Source organism: Triticum urartu, chromosome 5A, assembly GCF_056163025.1.
Source record: "Triticum urartu cultivar PI428250 chromosome 5A, HENAU_Tu73, whole genome shotgun sequence".
Classification (NCBI taxonomy): domain Eukaryota; kingdom Viridiplantae; phylum Streptophyta; class Magnoliopsida; order Poales; family Poaceae; genus Triticum; species Triticum urartu.
Window position 1 is genome coordinate 510,256,203 of NC_141877.1, and position 17,586 is coordinate 510,273,788.

General features: G+C 41.6%; 1 protein-coding gene across 2 annotated transcripts; it reads left to right on the forward strand.

The window, feature by feature from the left end:
- Positions 1-682: 682 nt before the first annotated feature.
- On the forward strand, positions 683-17,081 carry LOC125510225 (uncharacterized). Of its 2 annotated transcripts, XM_087521415.1 has the most exons (14): positions 683-1,594; positions 3,323-3,420; positions 3,517-3,619; positions 3,778-3,909; positions 4,652-4,722; positions 5,436-5,529; positions 6,940-7,009; positions 7,093-8,782; positions 9,627-10,195; positions 10,889-11,041; positions 13,359-13,589; positions 13,907-14,237; positions 14,463-14,617; positions 15,342-17,081. In XM_087521415.1, exons 1-6 carry the CDS (start codon positions 979-981, stop codon positions 5,466-5,468), a joined length of 1,053 nt encoding a protein of 350 aa, XP_087377541.1. In that variant the 5' UTR covers positions 683-978; the 3' UTR covers positions 5,469-5,529; positions 6,940-7,009; positions 7,093-8,782; positions 9,627-10,195; positions 10,889-11,041; positions 13,359-13,589; positions 13,907-14,237; positions 14,463-14,617; positions 15,342-17,081. The 2 variants fall into 2 exon arrangements, with proteins under 2 accessions (XP_087377541.1, XP_048531302.1); XM_048675345.2 differs by lacking the exon at positions 5,436-5,529 and having other exon boundaries at positions 684-1,594; positions 7,121-8,782.
- Positions 17,082-17,586: the final 505 nt, after the last annotated feature.

Genomic DNA, 17,586 nt, shown 5'->3' on the forward strand with positions numbered 1-17,586 from the left:
CCGGCCCTTACCGGCGGAAGGGGTCCGTTTTTAGACGTTCCTTCAAGTTTTATTAGAGTTTTGTCCTACTCAGGAAGACGAGACGGCGGCGGCTCCCTGAAGATGAAATAAGCCTAGTCCCCTGCCCTGGTGGTGCATCTAGCATCGTCGGTGGGCGTGTGAAGGTGTGTCTGTGATGAATCTATCCTTGGTGGATTTGCTCGGATCTGGTCGTAGTTCGTCTACATTCATGTGTCTATAGGTTGAATCCTTCCGATCTAGGCTACTATTCAACGACAAGGTTGTTGTTCTAGTGCATTGGTCCTATGGGGCCTTAACACGGAGACTTTCCAACTATTTACTACAACAAGTTTTGCCCTGCTCTTGGGAGGGAGGGCGACGACGGCGGCGTGCCTTCGGCTCGCTTTAGTGCTTGTAGTCATTGCTAGGTGGTCTACGGATTTAGATTTTATTTTTATTATTTTTGATGTTCGTTGTACTTCCATGATTCAAAATGAATAGATAGAAAGTTTTCTCGCAAAAATAAAATCTGTTTGCAAAGACCTTGGAAACAAACTTGTAGAGCAGAGAATTTCTTTCATTTTCTGCCATGGACAGTCTTTCACCTGCAATCTGGGCCTGCGCCAAAAGCAAGCCAGAGAACACGACCCAACCCAGTAACCCACCAGAAACCCACGCAGGCCCGGCACGCGAAACCCACTCACCCATTCGCACTGCCGCCTCCGCGCGCTCACACCGCCGCACCTCCTCGCCGTTTCCGCGTTTCCTCCCACAACGGCGACCCCGATGCCACGGCCGGATGCCAAAACCGGCAACCCGGAGCGCGCGCCGTCGAAATATAAGGATGCCCCGTTTCCCTAGCCCTAGCCCCAGCCCGCGCCTCCTCCGACCCTCACCCGCCGCCGTCTCTCGAAACCCTACCCCACTCCGGCGGATAGATCCGGCACGTCCTGCCCTCTCCGCCGCCAGTCGCCAGAGATGGCCGCCCGCAACTCATCCGCGTTCGCCTCCGACCCGGTCCACCAGGCTGCCATGGCCGTCCCCAAGTCGCCCGTGCTAGCCGCCGACCCGCTCCACCAGGCCGCCGAGTCGGGGGGGATTGACGGCGTTCCTGGAGCGCTCCCGACCGAGCAAGGGGTGCCACCCCCGCCGCTGCAAGGCACGCCTGTGATGAAGACGGCCCCGCAGCAGGGCGCCTACATGGCGGCGCAGACGCCCCCGCAAGGCTCCCCCGTGACGCATCCGGTGATGCAAGGGGCAAACACGGTGGTGCCGATTTCCCTGCGGGAGCCGGTCATTACCGTGCCCCCGCAAGGCAGACCTGTGATGGCACCTCTGCCTTTCCCTGCCGTTCCTCCATCCTTCATCCATGATGCCGGATACATGATGGGGCAATCACTGTTGCCGGCCGGCCCTCAACCCATGGCGGGGCTGCAGCCTCCACCTGCCGGATACATGATGGGGCACCCGCTGTTGCGTGCAAACCCTTTACCGATGACGGTGCTGCATCTCCCACAGGCCGTACACATGATGGCACGGCCGCCTTTGCCCGCTGGCCCCCCTCCTCTCAAGCGTCACCGCCCTGACTACTTCGGTTTGTCCTTACTGCTCAATGCTCTGCCTCTGTTAGATTAATGCTTTGTTTTATTCCTGCAGATTCATATAAAAGTTTAAGGGACAACAGTAGTAGATGTGATAGTTTAGCAAAGAGAAATGAAACCGTATCAGATCTGTTGATGCTTATGGTTTTAGTTTATAGAGTAGATTTTGTTGATGCTTATGGTTTTAGTTTATAGAGTAGATTTTGTTGATGCTTATGGTTGTAGTTCATACAATGTTTTTTATGATTATAGTTGTAGCTTATACAATTGTCTGATTGTTGGCCATATGTACGGTCAGGCTTTCGATTATGTCTATATAAGCAGTATAGACATATCTTTGAGTTTTTTCTGGGAAGCTTAATAGTCAGCGCTGTGGTTGTTTCTCTTATGGTTCAACATGGACATTCGAAATGTTGTTGATTGTCATATCGTACCTGTTTTTAAGCATCACTGCATCACGTTTGTAGACTGGAGGTTTGAATTTGTTAATGACAGCTTATTGTTTCCTTAGCCTAAGTTTTCCTTTTAAATCTTCGAAGAAAAAAAATCCTAAGATAGTTATAGGATGGAGTTCTGGGATTTTTTTCTCTATGGTGGTGGTAGCATTTTGACATGTCGATTAAGTGTTGCCTAGCTTTTGTTCTGTTAAAAACATTGGCGCACAACTGACATCACATATTTCTACTATTGTTCTAAAGAGCTTTGAAATGGACCTCATATGACCAAATATATTATAAATCTGAAAAAAATGGAATTCGTCAATAGTGCTTCCGTCAATCTGGTCGGTCTAGCTTAGGGTTTGCATGCTGCTACGTCGTAGCACGATAGCACCCTTACTTTTGATGCAACAATTAATAGTTTAATAAAGCCAGTTGCTCTTTCCTCTTAGTACCCTTCCAATATTTTATTGAGTATGACTAATTGTCATTTGGGCATTAGTTTTATATTTGTTGTCGTCGTTGAGCTGCATGATATAGGTTAACTAAATCGCAATCTACTCAAAAAGCTCCCTACATTTATCAGTATGTGTGAATATCTTTAATGTGTGTTATGAAAAATCAGCGTGCATATGCCCATTTCAACCTCATAGATGACAAATGAGGTCATCATTAGCACGATACTGAAACGTTGATATACTCGTCATTTTTTAACTTATTTAAACCCTTTCCACATTGGTAACGCCGTAACAGTGAGATTACCTTTTCCCCCTCTCCGGATGTCCCTTTCTTGATGTGATCTAGTTAGATCCACATTTTAGTTAATGTTGTCCTGTTTCTTTTTATTGGGCTTGCTTTTTAAATGGTAGGCATAATTAATAATTTCAAGCAATCATGATCAGAGAACTGAGCGCTAGCCCAGTGGTAGGAGTTCAGGTTGTTCAACCTACACATCTGCGTTTAAATCCCCATGGGGACTCCGATTGGGTGCTATCCGCGTTTATTCGCGGAGTGGTCTTACTTCTACCTTATCCGCTTGGGTGCTATCCGCGTTTATTCGCGGAGTGGTCTCACTTCTACCTTATCCGCTTGGGTGCTCTCCACGTATATTGGCGGAGTGGTCTCACTTCTACCTAACAGTGGACAGTTAAGGGAGGGATCTGTCCCCCTTTAGCCCTATTTGTTAGCAATCACGAGTCACGTGCCGCCCAGTGTCTTTTAGAAGTTCATTCCTTCCCAGTAACATATATAAGTATATAATTTAGTTATTACACCCTTCTGTAGACATGCCTTTTGGACCGCGGATGACTGGTTGTGAGCAGGAAATGGCTGGATTTGATGAATCAATGGGACTGCCTTATGGGCCTTACATAAACAATGAGGTAACACAATAATCCCTTGTTCCTCATTAAGACTAGCAGCTTCGTCAGTAAATGTGAAGTACGGAATTATTTAATTGACCTGGTGCATCTTTACAGATGCCTTCTATTGGTTCTTATGAACCATATCTTCCTTCAGACGCATCAAACACCCTACATGTTGAAGGTTTCCCGCCCAACTGTACTAGACGGGAACTTGCACGTATCCTTTGCTATTATTATTTTGAGTTTATTTGTCATTTTATTAATAAGTGAATTATGTTGTATGTTTATGTTCTTACCAATCTTATGTCTCAGTCTTTTCTTGTGTTTTAGCTTGCACCATTTAGTGCTTCAGCTCCTTGACTCTTGCTTCTCTAGATATATTTCGCCCTTTTACTGGGTTCTGTGCAGTAAGGCTGGTCAACACAGGATATAATAGTCGACATGTAATAGCTTATGCTGACTTTGAAACTCCTGCCCAAGCCTTCTCTGCCATGAAGTCTCTGCAAGGTGAATATAACATCATTGTCAGTCGAAACTGTGTCCCTTACATTCTACTCCCTCCGTCCGGAAATACTTGTCGAAGAAATGCATAAAAATAGATGTATCTAGAATTAAAATACGTCTAGACACATTCATTTCTCCGACAAGTATTTCCGGACAGAGGGAGTAGTATTCTATACTTAGATTACCAATTCTTTTGAGCTTTGGTCTGCACATCCTTTGTATCAATATCATTGTGTGCCTAAGTTGTGATTATTACATAAGTACTTACGACAGTTGTCAACCCTTGGTGATTGTTTCATTGTTTGTTTGCACAACTTTCCTGTTCTTACTGAGCTAGAGTTTACATGCTAGAATCTGCATGCAGAATAGAGAATACATCCCTTTGCTGTATTCTTTTCTGCCATGTTTCACTTCCAGTAGGTTGCGTGTTAACTATTGTTTATATATCACACATCTTGCAAATATAAGTGTAGCATTTATTCATTTCATATCCAGCATCTGCCAGATAACTTTTACCTGAATATTGAGACAAGTGCCTCGTATTGCTACTACTATTTTTCCTTTTTTTTAGTATTTTAGTGCATCAACTTTGTTTCCTAGACGATTGATTTCAGACTTTCTACAGTTAGCATAATCCCTTGTTTTGTTTGTGTCTCACTATCCCAAAATATGTCAGTGTTATAGCACGAAGTTGGCACTTGTTTGGTTGTGGGCTTGAAATTAACAATGGCTCTTCTTTTTGCAGGCTATTTGTTTGACATGCATGACCGATACTCAGTCAAATTGGACCTCCAGTTCCTTCCTGGTCCGTCCAAGGTAAACTGATGGCTCGTGCTAGGCGATAAATCTTGTGGGTCTCAGTTTCTTATATATCAATCTGAAACCATCAATTTGCAAATTCTTCCTTGCTTATGTTACCTCATGGGTGAGAATGGACAACTTGATTAATTGTTTCTCAGGCTTTACCTGATACACTATGATGAGCCTATATTAGAACTGGAATTGGTTTTTTAAAGTTAAATGTTGTATGAGATGCTCTAGTTTGTCATTTTGTACCGTAACTTATCATGTATCTGCGTGGCCCATACAATACAGTTATGAGCAACTGAAGGTTTCATATCACCAATGTTTTACAAAAGTAAAAGGTTTCTGTTTGGTGGGCATATTATGTCTATAGTTTTATTGTGAATTACACAAGGGCCATGACATGGCATGTGCCTGGTGCTCTTTAAGGTGCTTATCTTGAAGATAAGCAAAGTTCTGTTCTGTCCAAAGATGTTTTCTGTTGTTGGGTTACTCAGGCAAGATCGATTGTGTTCGGTTCATAATCACTTAGTCACCTAACCCACCTGTCATGCTCTTCTGGCTAAATTGCCACAATTGTGTCCATCACACTTCGGCCAACCAAGTAACCATATGCCATGAGTAATGTAACATATAATGGATCTTTCCATTTTATGGCTTCTCCTTACATTTTTAACCCCAGTCTCTCGAATCCTTGGCGCTCAATTGAAAAATCACTGTGCTAGTCAATGCAGGTTGTGAGGAATGGCCTGACATGAATGAGCCTACCCAGTCTTATCTTGTGTAACTTAACAGTTGAAGTAGTAATAATTGCAGCAGGTTTGTAATGTTCACCTAGTTTCTTGACCTCGATTCTTTGTGGCAATCCTCTGGTTATTCCAACATGTGCATTATAGTAGACACTCTAATTTAGCTGTTGGATTCGTTCTGCACCAAGCTATTTTCCCATCATGCCTTATCTGGATCCCTCTAATGTATTCTCCGCTCTGGTCATGTCATGCGCTCATTTCAACATAAACTGAAGATTGTTTGGTAATCTATTTATTTTGTATGAACAAGACATCATGCTGGAGACATTGTATAAAGGCCTATGGCTGTCCACAGTTAGACATAGTAGCTTTCAAGACCTGCAGATTTAGTGTGTACATCTTTTAATTTGCAATGGTAAACAATAGGACCCTCATTAGTATTGGTATGCTATCTTGGCAGTTGGTACAGCCAGTAAGTTGTTGTTTCTTTTGCCATTCAAATTTGACTACATAAAACTAGGATCCTGTTGTATGGAATTTCTGGATCAAACCAAAACAATCTTTCTGCATCTAAGGACCATGTTGACATGTACTCCCTCTGTCCCATAATGTAAGACATTTTTTGACACTACACTAGAGTCAAAAAACGTCTTACATTACGGGACGGAGGGAGTAGTTGGGTTAGTCCAATGCTTACCTTCTTTAGCCTGCATATAATTGCATGGCGACACATTTAGTTATATCTCTGGCTCAAGAGAAGGGCTGGGCGACCCTAACTAGACCAGTGTCAACATGCCATGGGGGCTAGCATCGTCAGACCAAGTCGGCGTTCTTGCTTGCAAATGCTTGAGAGAGGAGGTTGGTAAAGAACGCGATGTGCCTTGACGATGCACATGGAGCCATGCTGACGGACAACACAAATAACCAGCCCGTCGTCCATAAAGAAAAATGGGGACAAAAACTTCCAGGCACCTCAACAACGCCACAGCAGGCATCACCGAGACGGGATTGGAGCTGGAGGACTTTTATTCGAGATGACACCGCCATCAGGGTAGGAGCGATGGCGCTGTGAGACCAAAACCTACTGCACAAAGGACGAGAGAAGATAATCCTCTCCCCTCCACACCGCAGCGACGGATTGACGGCCGGAGGCTGAGGGGAGAGGAGATTGCTCTTGTTGGCGGCTAGGGTTTCTTTCTTCTGTTAAGTGTGTTTGGATGAACTCAAGTTTGTTTTTTTGTCAAAAAAATTGTAAAGAATAAACGACTTCATGTATGATCATGCTTGTCCAAAAGTGGAAGTACCACTTCTTTAGGTGTAGTGTTGCCATGCATAAAAGAATTTTGAAAACAAGTATGTGAGGATAAATATTGGTAGGATGGGGTACTTACATGTTTGTGTTAAAATTTCACATGTGATATTGTGATGCGATTCTAACTTCTGCCTGGTCTGACTCCTGTGTGTATGGTGACGAGTGCAGGTCTGCTGCCTTTTGTAGTTCTGTATGCTAATGGGAAACCATAAGATGAAGGCCCTTGTGTTTTGCTGAGGTATGTGCATTAATCTTGTACTCTATATATTTAACGTCTGCTGGCTTTGATGTTGGTCTTCATTCATCTAAAACAAATGGTAGCTGTGTTGGCATGCCTTCCATTTTGTAGCACTGTCTACAAGGCGGACCTGTGTTGCACTGCTGCTGCTCCATCCATGATAGCGGATCTGTCTTCGTACAATTGCACTTCAGTCAATGATGTTGCATCAGCCTCTACAGGCCGGATACATGATGGGACAACCATTACCTCCACTCCCCCCCCCCCCCCCCCCCCCCCCCCATCCACTCAAAGCGTCAACGTCCTGCCTTTGGGTTGTGCTTGTTTACTGCTCATTTCTCTGCCTATGTAGGCAGATTAATTTTTTGTTTTGTTCCTTGAGATTCATATAGAAGTGCAAGGGACAACGGTAACAGATGTGGTAGTTTAGCATAGATAAATGGAATAGTATCTGATTTTGTTGATGCTTATGTTAGTAGTTTATACAATAGATTTTCTTGATGCTTATGGTTGTAGCTTATGCAATTGTCTGTTTGTTGGCTTTGTGTACGCCTAGGCTTTTTGTTATGTCTACAAAAACATGGGGCTACAGTAGCAGTATAGCCCTATCTTCAAATATTTTTCTGGGAAGCTTAATAGTCAACCCTATGGTTGTTTTCTAGCTTAACAGGGATATTTGAGATATTGTTGATTGTTAGATTTTTTTAGCTGTTTTTGAGCATCACTACATTAGGTTTTGTAGACTAATACATGTTTGGATTTGTTAACGAGAATATAGAACAGAAGCATGGCAGATTATTGTTTCCTTAGCCTAAGTTTTTCTGTTAAAGCTTTGAGGCAATCCTATGACAGTTATAGGATGGAGTTCTGGTGTTCTTTTCTACAGTGCTGGTAGCAGTTTGACCTTTGGGGTTAGTGTCGTCTAGTTTTTGCTTAAAACATTACCACACAGCTGTCAGCACATATTTCTACTGTTCTAAAGAGCTTTGAAATGGATCTATTATGATCAACTATATTGTAAATTGGAAAAAATTGGATTCGTGCCATTTTGGCATTAGTTTGATATTTGTTGTCAAGCTGCATGATAAGTTAAATAAATCACCATCTCCTCAATTGAGAACTTGGGATTTTCTTATCTCAAAAAGGCCCTTATATTTATCAGTATGTATGAATATCTTTTAGTGAGTGTTGCGAGAAATCAGCGGTCATATCGGATCTTGATCCCTTTACAGTCTTGTTGGTCCAAAAAAAATATATCTTGATTTGGCTGAAACTGCCGGCGTTCCATGTCATCTAGTGTTGTCAAAGAAATCGTCAAGAATGTTGCTTCTTCAAAAGTGGAAGCACCACTTTTTTTAGGTGCATTGTTGCCATGCATTATAAAAATGGCAGGTATGCGAGGATAAACAATGGTAGGATGTGGTTCATGCACTTTGCGCTCAAATATTTTTTGTTTTTGAAACTGAATAGTTTGTGCAAAAATTTGATCAATAAGCTGGTCTGTTCAACCAACTTAAATGTATTATTCCCATGCATTATTTTCAATGTTTTTCATGGCATTCATAAATTTAAATGTACCATTGGAACAATCAATTGACATTATGTTTACCTCATGTCAGGCATCAAGGTCAAGATCATATTTCTCTGAAATGCGTTGAAAGGATTCTGACGATATTGTCGTTGGTGATGTTAGAGTCGCTGAAGAGTTAATTGCGTTAGACATTGCTATTCACCCAAGATATGAAAAGCAAATGAGACCACATCAGTTGGCAGGTTTCCACTTTATGGTTGTTTCATGAGTATTGTTCTTTGCTATGCTGGATACGGTCACGGGTGTTATTGTGGTGATCTGTTTCCTGCTAGTACATTGTTGTTTGCAAGCTTGTATATTTGTAGGTATTGAAGCAACTTTGCTCTTTGAAATGCTAGTGTGAATATAGTTTTGCCCAGTTGAAGCATTTCCACTGCCCTCTACACTCACGTCACCTTTGTGTTTTTCTTTTCTTTAGACACTCCTTTTCTGGGCAGTCTGTGCATGACTGGATGCAAAGAACAGTATTTGAGTTTGGACTGAATTTACTGTAGGTGATATTTCTAGTGTATCTCTAGTAGCTACTAGCTACTAGCTTTATGCATAAAGTTTCATTACTACTTGAATTGGATTGTTCCAAGTGAAATACAGAGCTCGATGCCAAAATTAAGGATACCTAGTAAACCTATGAGAAGGAATTGATGAATAAAGTGCCTATTTGTTCATCAATTACTATGCTTGTGTTAAACAAGTGGTGGGTCGACTACTACATAATGGCCGCTGCATTTTATGATCATTATAGTTCTCCACATGTAACTGTCTGTGCTTCTACTTATGATTGCCTTGTATGCATCCCACATTTTTCTTGTCCACCTTGCATGGGGCTTATATGCAACATCAGCAGAAGTGCTACTTCCATTGCTGGTGCAAATTTATTTCTTCTCTCTTACTCCTTCCGTTCCAAATTACTTGTCGCAGAAATGGATGTATCTAGAACTAAAATACATCTAGATACATCCATACCTGCGACAAGTAATTCGGAATGGAGGGAGTATATGATAACTAATCAGTCATCTGTTTCTGTAGGCATGTATTACCGCAGAAAAAGGAAGATTTCCAACCCCATCAATAATCTTTCACTTACTGCAAATACCATTCGCAGTTCTGGATGTGGCAGTGTTACCGAGGAGTGGGACAGCTTGTATGCTCAGAAGGTCCAATTGTTAACTTTCCTTTCTACTCTGCCCGAGCCCGTTCTGAGTTATGGGCCGAGTGTTAAAACTAATATGGCCAATTCTATTGAGCACAGAGAACAGAAAAAGAGTGACATAATAGTTCTTGATTCGGATGATGATGATGAAAGCACAGGAGCACACAAATGACTGACGCCTGAGAAAAACAACAGCTCACACCTGAGAAAATAAACAGCTGATACCATCAGAACAGGCTGGTGCTCATGAGAGGTAACCGAAGAAATTGATGAAGTAAATGAGACAATGCATGCTAGAGATCAAAACAGTCAAATTGTTCCATATAGTCCAAGTGCAACTTCAATGAATCAGTATCCTTCGGCCAGCTATCAACCATCAGCAGTTCTGTTTGAGAGAGTTATATTGCAGAAAAGACCTGAGGAGGAACGTATCCATGATCTGGCTGTATGTACGTTTCACTTGCATTTTTTTACTGAGAGTTATATTGTTGTTTTTTGTTCTACATGTTTGTAATGTCAAACTAGTAGCATCAACTTTGCACTGCCTCATCAGTATCTCTGAGGGGCACTGCGAAACTGTTATCTTTGTTTTCAATTTTTTTTAATGCCACTTGATGATGTGGATACTAATTGATGATGAGGCAGTGCAAAAATTGAAAACAAAGATAACAGTTTCGCAGTGCCCCTCAGAGATACTGATGAGGCAGTGCGAAACTGGACCTGCGAAACTGTTATCTTTGTTTTCAATTTTTTTAATGATCAGTATCTCTGAGGGGCACTGCGAAACTGGACCTACTTGATGATGTGGATAGCTTGCATGTTAAGATAAATAGGATAGTGGGGATGAATCTCTTAGGTATATAGGATGAGTACTCAGTGGCACTTGAAAGCTCTAAGGTACAAATTATAATCACAGATTTATGACTTTTGTTGCTGCAGCATTTTGAAACATATCATTTTGTAATTTGATAGTTGTGCTTATAATAGCGTGCTCTGTCTGCAAATTGATTCAACTTGGTAAGTTTGAGAATAGATGAACTCAGCTCAATAAGAGAAATCTGCAAACTTAATCTTTAGTAAATTGTTTATTTGGATTTATGTTGTTTGCCGTAATGATTTAGTTATATTTATTGGCCAGCTCGACACACTTGAAGAGGCAGCCAATGAGAAAGAGGTGAACAATGTCTGCAATCATGAAATACAGATTCATGAAGATCTGGGCCATGTATGCCGTGTCCGCGATATGATTGTGAAAAGGCCTGACACAATCATTGATTATCAGTGGAAAAAGGTATGTTATTTGTTTAAGATACAGACATATGTAGTTTTACTTTTTTGCAAGTTCTTAGCGAATATCCTTTTTAGCAACAAGCAAAGTGGCTCACAGGCACGTGTGGGATTCCCATTTGGTGTGCTGAAACTGCTTTGAAATACATTTTTTTTTATTTTCGGCCCACAGGCACGTGTGGGATTCCCTCCGTTCCTTTATGTAAGGTGTATTATTTTCGGCACGGTGACCAAGGCATATAATTATAGACATGTTAGGACGAAATTACCCTTGGCAAATTTGTTGTTTAGTGGCAAGTAAATTAGTTAGTCTAGGAAAGTAAGAGATACATGCAATCGACACAGAGATACTTACCTTCTATTCCTACAAGCAGAGATACAGACAATTAGAAGAGAGATACTTTCCCTTTCTTGGAGGGCTAATAAGGGAATTATGAGGAATTAGAAGAAATGCACCTTACATTCTGGTATTTTATCACATAACAAATACACCTTATATAAAGGAACGGAGGGTTACTCAGTCGATTGTGTTCGGTTCATAATCACTTAGTCACCTAGCCCACCTGTCATGCTCTTTTGGCTAAATTGCCACAATTGTGTCCATCACACTTCGGCCAACCAAGTAACCATATGCCATGACTCTCGATCCATGTTCCTTTGTGTGTGGGCGCCGTGCAGGGTTGGGGTGGTAGGATTCCTTGCGGTTTCGGGTGAGGCTCGCGTTGGCAGGGGAGGGATGCGCGGAACTGCCCGCCGGGCGTCCTGATTTCCGGTGGATGTTTGGGAATTGTGAAGATCTTTTTGGTTGTGTTGTGCCATATTGTGTCCTCATCAGTGGCGGGTGCGTGTACCCGCCGCCCGTGGCAGATAGTAGGGGATCTCTCCGTCCAACCGCGCCGCCGGCGAGGAGTCATTTTTTTTAGAATGGGCATGTGAGGATTCGAGCGGAGGAGGAAGATGGCGAGATGATGAGCCTTAATGGTGATTGTGTCTGAGGTTGGTAGTGGGCCTCTTAATTGTGTTAGATGTACATTATGGAGGCCCAGTCATGAAAGCCCACTGAGAGCCACTGCTGTCTGACGGGCGGGAGCACACAGAGGGCCCCTCTAGGAGGGAGATGGCGGTGGCGGCAGGTGCAGCGTGGTAACGTATTTGCGGTCAGCGGTGGTGAGGCGCGCCGCGTAGGAGGATGGTTGGGAGGCGGAGCGACAGGCAGCGTCGTGGCGCATGGCCGCACCCGCACCACGGGTGAAGCAGCAGCCGCTAGGGAGCTGAGGCAAGCCGAAATCGTCCCTTAGTTTCTGTATACTTCTCTTGTCAGCTGTCACCGTAATTGTCAATAGAAATTGCCAATTTTGGTTGCTAATTCCGCAGGTTAGCACAGTAGGCCGAAAAATGTTGTATCAGCCGCTTTGTCTCTTCTTCTAAGAAAATGATGCATCTTTCCATGTTTATTCTAGAAACAAAAGTAGGAGATGCTAGCTCTCTAAAATTATTCTCAGATGGTGCGACACTGCAACTGCTCCGTACAAATGTGCAACTCAAGCATAAATGTTGGGTGTGCGTTAGTTCAGAGGAAATTATTTGGCCATGACCCTAAAAGCAGGAACCTATTTGCCCATCAATTTGACCTTGCAATGTTTTTCAAATTTATACATGAATTTGAATTGGATTGGATTAGATTGCATGACATAGTAGTTAAATGGATGTTCGGTTTGTCTACACAAAGACTGGTATGTTTGATTCATGTCATTGCCATATCATCCTTACATTTTCACTGTCAGTTTACCATTGTGATTATATTAGTGTATTTTCCATGGCATTTATGGCAATGTCCCTCAATGTATCCATGAAAAGCTTGTTTTATTTGCGTGTGTAATATGTTTTTGGGAGTCTATTTCTGCTCAGATATGTTTAATATACCGTTCCTCTATGCATAGGATACAATGCTTATAATATATAGCTGTTTAGCTGCTAACTCATCACATTAGTGTGTGGTTTCGCAGATTCACACGGCAATCATTTTGTACAACTACTCTGGCCATGAGTAATGTTAATGTAACATATAATGGATCTTTCCATTTATGGCTTCTCCTTACGTTTTCAACCCCAGTCTCTCGAATCCTTGGCGCTTAATAGAAAAATCATTGTGCTAGTCAATGTAGGTTATGAGGAATGGCCTGACATGAATGAGCCTACCTAGTCTTATCTTGTGTAACTTCACAGTTGAAGTAGTAATAATTGGAGCAGGTTTTTGATGTTCACCTAGTTTCTTGACCTCGATTCTTTGTGCAATCCTGACGCCTGAGAAAAATAAACAGCTGATACCATCAGAACAGGCTGGTGCTCTCATGAGAGTGGTAATTGAAGGAATCAATGAAGTAAATGAGACAATGCATGATAGAGACCAAAACAGTCAAATTGTTCCATATAGTCCAAGTCCAACTTTAATGAATCAGTATCCTTCGGCCAGCTATCAACCATTATCAACATTTCTGTTTGAGAGATTTATATTGCAGAAAAGACCTGAGGAACGTATCCATGATCTGGCTGTATGTACTTTTCTCTTGCAATTTTTTACTGGTAGTTATATTGTCGATTTTGTTCTACATGTTTGTAATGACAAACTAGTAGCATCAACTTTGCACTACCTCATCACTATCTCTGAAGGGCACTACGAAACTGTTATCTTTGTTTCCAATTTTTTTTAATGTTCATCCATAATTATTTGACGCATCTTAGTTCACAAGTACCCCTTTCTCTTGTACTGAAAATAATGGAGTATAATTGTTTGATATTTGCTGAATCTACTCCAATTCAAAGCTGAAAATTTTCATCTTCCAGTCGTAACTCTTCCTGCTCAATGTAGGTTGCTACCCATAAGGAGAAAATAGCAGAAACACAAGTTTCCCCTCCACTTCCTAAGGAGAAAAAAGAAAACGAAAAGTTGATCCAAGGTCCCAAGTAGATGGGGATGTTGAAATTGTGCCAAGAAAAGAAAAAGAAAAAATGAAGCAAATCCAGCAGTATTTGATTTGCCCTCAGAACCTTACAATCCTGTGGGGTAAGACGTGCCTATGGAGGAAGATGAGCCTATGGGGGAAGATGAGCCTATGGGGGAAGAACATATACAAGAAAAGGAAAGTGATGGTCTTGAAGAATTTTGGAATGAGTACTCAGTGGCACTTGAAAGCTCTAAGGTACAAATTATAATCAGACTTATGACTTTTGTTGCTGCAGCATTTTGAAACATATCATTTTGTAATTTTATAGTATTCTTATAGTATTCTATTGATTTAACTTGTAAAGTTTGAGAATAGATGAGCTCAGCTCAATAAGAGAAATCTGCAAACTTTATCTTCATTAAATTGTTTATTTGGATTTATGTTGTTTGCCATAATGATTTAGCTATATTTATTGGCCAGCTCGACACACTTGAAGAGGCAGCCAACGAGAAAGAGGTGAACAACGTCTGCAATCATGAAATACAGATTCATGAAGATCTGGGCCATGTATGCCGTGTCTGCGGTATGATTGTGAGAGAAGGGCTGACACAATCATTGATTATCGATGGAGAAAGGTATGTTATTTGTTTAAAATATGTGATGATGCTTCTGTAACTCTGAGGCCGTTTAGCAACATATGTAGTTTTAATTTTTTGGAAGTTCTTACCAAATATCCTTTTTAGCAACAAGCAAAGTGGCCCACAGGCACGTGTGGGATTCCCATTTGGTGTGCTGAAACTGCTTTGAAATACATTTTTTACTTTGTACTCCCTCCGTTCCTAAATATAAGTCTTTCTAGAGATTCCCCTACGGACTACATGTGGAGGTATATAGACATACTTTAGAGTGTAGATTCACTCATTTTGCTCCGTATGTAGTCTGTTGTGGAATCTCCAAAAAGACTTATATTTAGGAACGGAGGAGTATTACACTATTATGTTGTTTCAAGAAAATCTGTTTTTATAAGAGCCAAGTGCCTAAAGGGGCACAATATGCCAATCATACCTGAGAATTGACACATTTGCTCATCTTATCCGATAAAATTGACACATTTGCTCATGCCGCAGAGCCTGACGCTAGACCTCGTGGGTTGTTATTTTGGTTATTCCTGTAGTTCGAGCATGAAGAAACTTTTCTAGTATAGCACATCTAGTTGTTATTTTCTGATATTCGGTATCTACTGTTATGCATTATAATTTTTCAGAAATGTCATGATGGCATAATATAAACTTTGGAATGAATTGAAGTTTAAATGTATGACTGGAACAATCAATTGACATTAAGTTTACCTCATGTCAGACATCAAGGTGAAGATCATATTTCCCTGAAATGCGTTGAAAGGATTCTGATGAGATTGTCACTGGTGATGTTAGAATCGTTGAAGAACTGAATGCGTTAGACATTGTTATTCATCCAAGACATGAAAAGCAAATAAGACCACATCAGTTGGCAGGTTTCCACTTTCTGGTTAAGAATTTAGTCTCTGACAAACCAGGAGGTTGCATTCTAGCTCATGCCCCTGGTTCGGGGAAAACATTTATGCTGGTTAGTTTTTTTCAGAGCTTCTTGGCAAAGTATCCCTCTGGAAGGCCTCTCGTTGTACTCCCTAAAGGCATATGTTGGAAATCCTTAACGCTTGGCAAACCAATAGGAGTATCCTCTTGGTTGGATACACCCAGTTCTCTTGGATCATTAATAGTGATGGGTGTGTCACCATCGCAGCTGCATGCTGGGACATGTTGCTTATGGTTCCTAACCTACTTATAATCACTGCACAGAGTACATACTCCACGTAATTGGTCCTTACACTTTTCCAGAATCACGTCGCAGAAGTGTTCAACATCTTGAACCTTTTGTGCCCAAAATTTCTCAAGATAGTAGCATATATCCTATTGTTGATAATGAATCAAGTATCAATATCAGGTCGCAGGATTTGAAAAGGGGTCACTAATAAATTCACTGAGTCAGTAGAAGAGGCCCTACTGCATGATGATAACTAAACAAGAAAAGCACATGTCATTACAGTCTCAGAGAACTAACAAAAGGCGTGCTTCACTACTACAAGGGTGATATCTTGGATGAACTACCTGACCTAGTAGACTTCAGTGTCAGAAATCATTCATAAGTTGGAAGACTATAAGAAGTAAAAAAAACCGTAGTAGGAACTGCCCTGTACATGCATCCATGTCTGTCAGAAATATTAGAAGTTGATGCTGCAGATAGGGCTTTCAGCTTGATAGATGTAACTGTTGATAGTCTGGTCCGGTCTATCAACGTGGCCGACGGTGTGAAGGCCAGCCTTTTCACCAATATCCTGGCACTTGTGGAATCTGCGGTAGAGAAGGTCATTGCATTTAGTCAGTACATTACTTCCCATGAATTTTTTGAAAAGTCTATTGGTTAAGACAAGTGGCTGGCAAGTATTAGAGTTCTTTGTGATCCGCGGTAATAATAAATCTACTTCAGAAGGTAGAGAACTGACAATGGATCAGTTTAACAACTCTATTGATGCAGAAGTCTTGTTTGGCTCTACCAAGGCATGCGGGGAGGGCATCTCCCTGGTGGGCACATCAAGAGTCGTCATTCTAGATGTTCACTTGAACCCCTCTGTTACCTGTCAAGCAATCAGGCTGGCGTACTGGCCTGGGCAGCAAAAGAAAGTGTTGGCTCGTAGCAGCTGATTCTCTGGAGAACACCTATGAAAACTGCATTCAAGAAGGTGATACCAAAGCTTTGGTTTGAATGGAGCGAGCAGTGCTGCACATCGGAGGACTTCCAGCTGAACGAAGTTGATATCAACAACAGGGGGGATGAGCTGCGGGACAACAGGACGATGTGCTAGGACATCAAGGCTTTTTGTATGCAAGGTGAAGGCAGGCTGGCTGTTGTACGTACACCATGTATATATGGCTTTCCGATTGTTCCAGATTGTCATTGTTGTCAAGTAAGGCTCCTCTAGAACCAAAAGAAAGAGGAAACATACTTGACTTGGTACATCTTTACAGATACCTTATATTGGTTCTTATGGGCCTTCTCTTCCTTCAGATGCATCAAACACTCTACATGTTGAAAGTCTCCCATCCAACTGTACTAGACAGGAGCTTGCACGTATCCCTTTATGCATATGATTCTCTTGCTATTTTTTTTGTCATTTTGTTCATAACTAAACAATATTTTATGTTTATGTCCTTACCAATTTATGTCTCAATCTTTAATTTTCTGTTTTTGTTTTCACCATTTAGTGCTTCAGCTTCAGCTCCTTGATTCTTGCTTCTCTACATATATTTTGCCCTTTTACTGGGTTCTGTGAAGTAAGGCTGGTCAAAGAGGATATAATAGTCTGACACTTTATAGCTTATGTTGTCTTAGAAACTCTTGCCCCGACGTTTTCTGCCATGAAGTTTCTGCTATAACATTTTTGTCATCCTAAGTTGTGTCTCCTACTTCCTCCGTTCGGAATTACTTGTCGCAGAAATGGATGTATCTAGATGTATTTTAGTTCTAGATACATTCATTTTCAAGACAAGTAATTCCGAACGGAGGG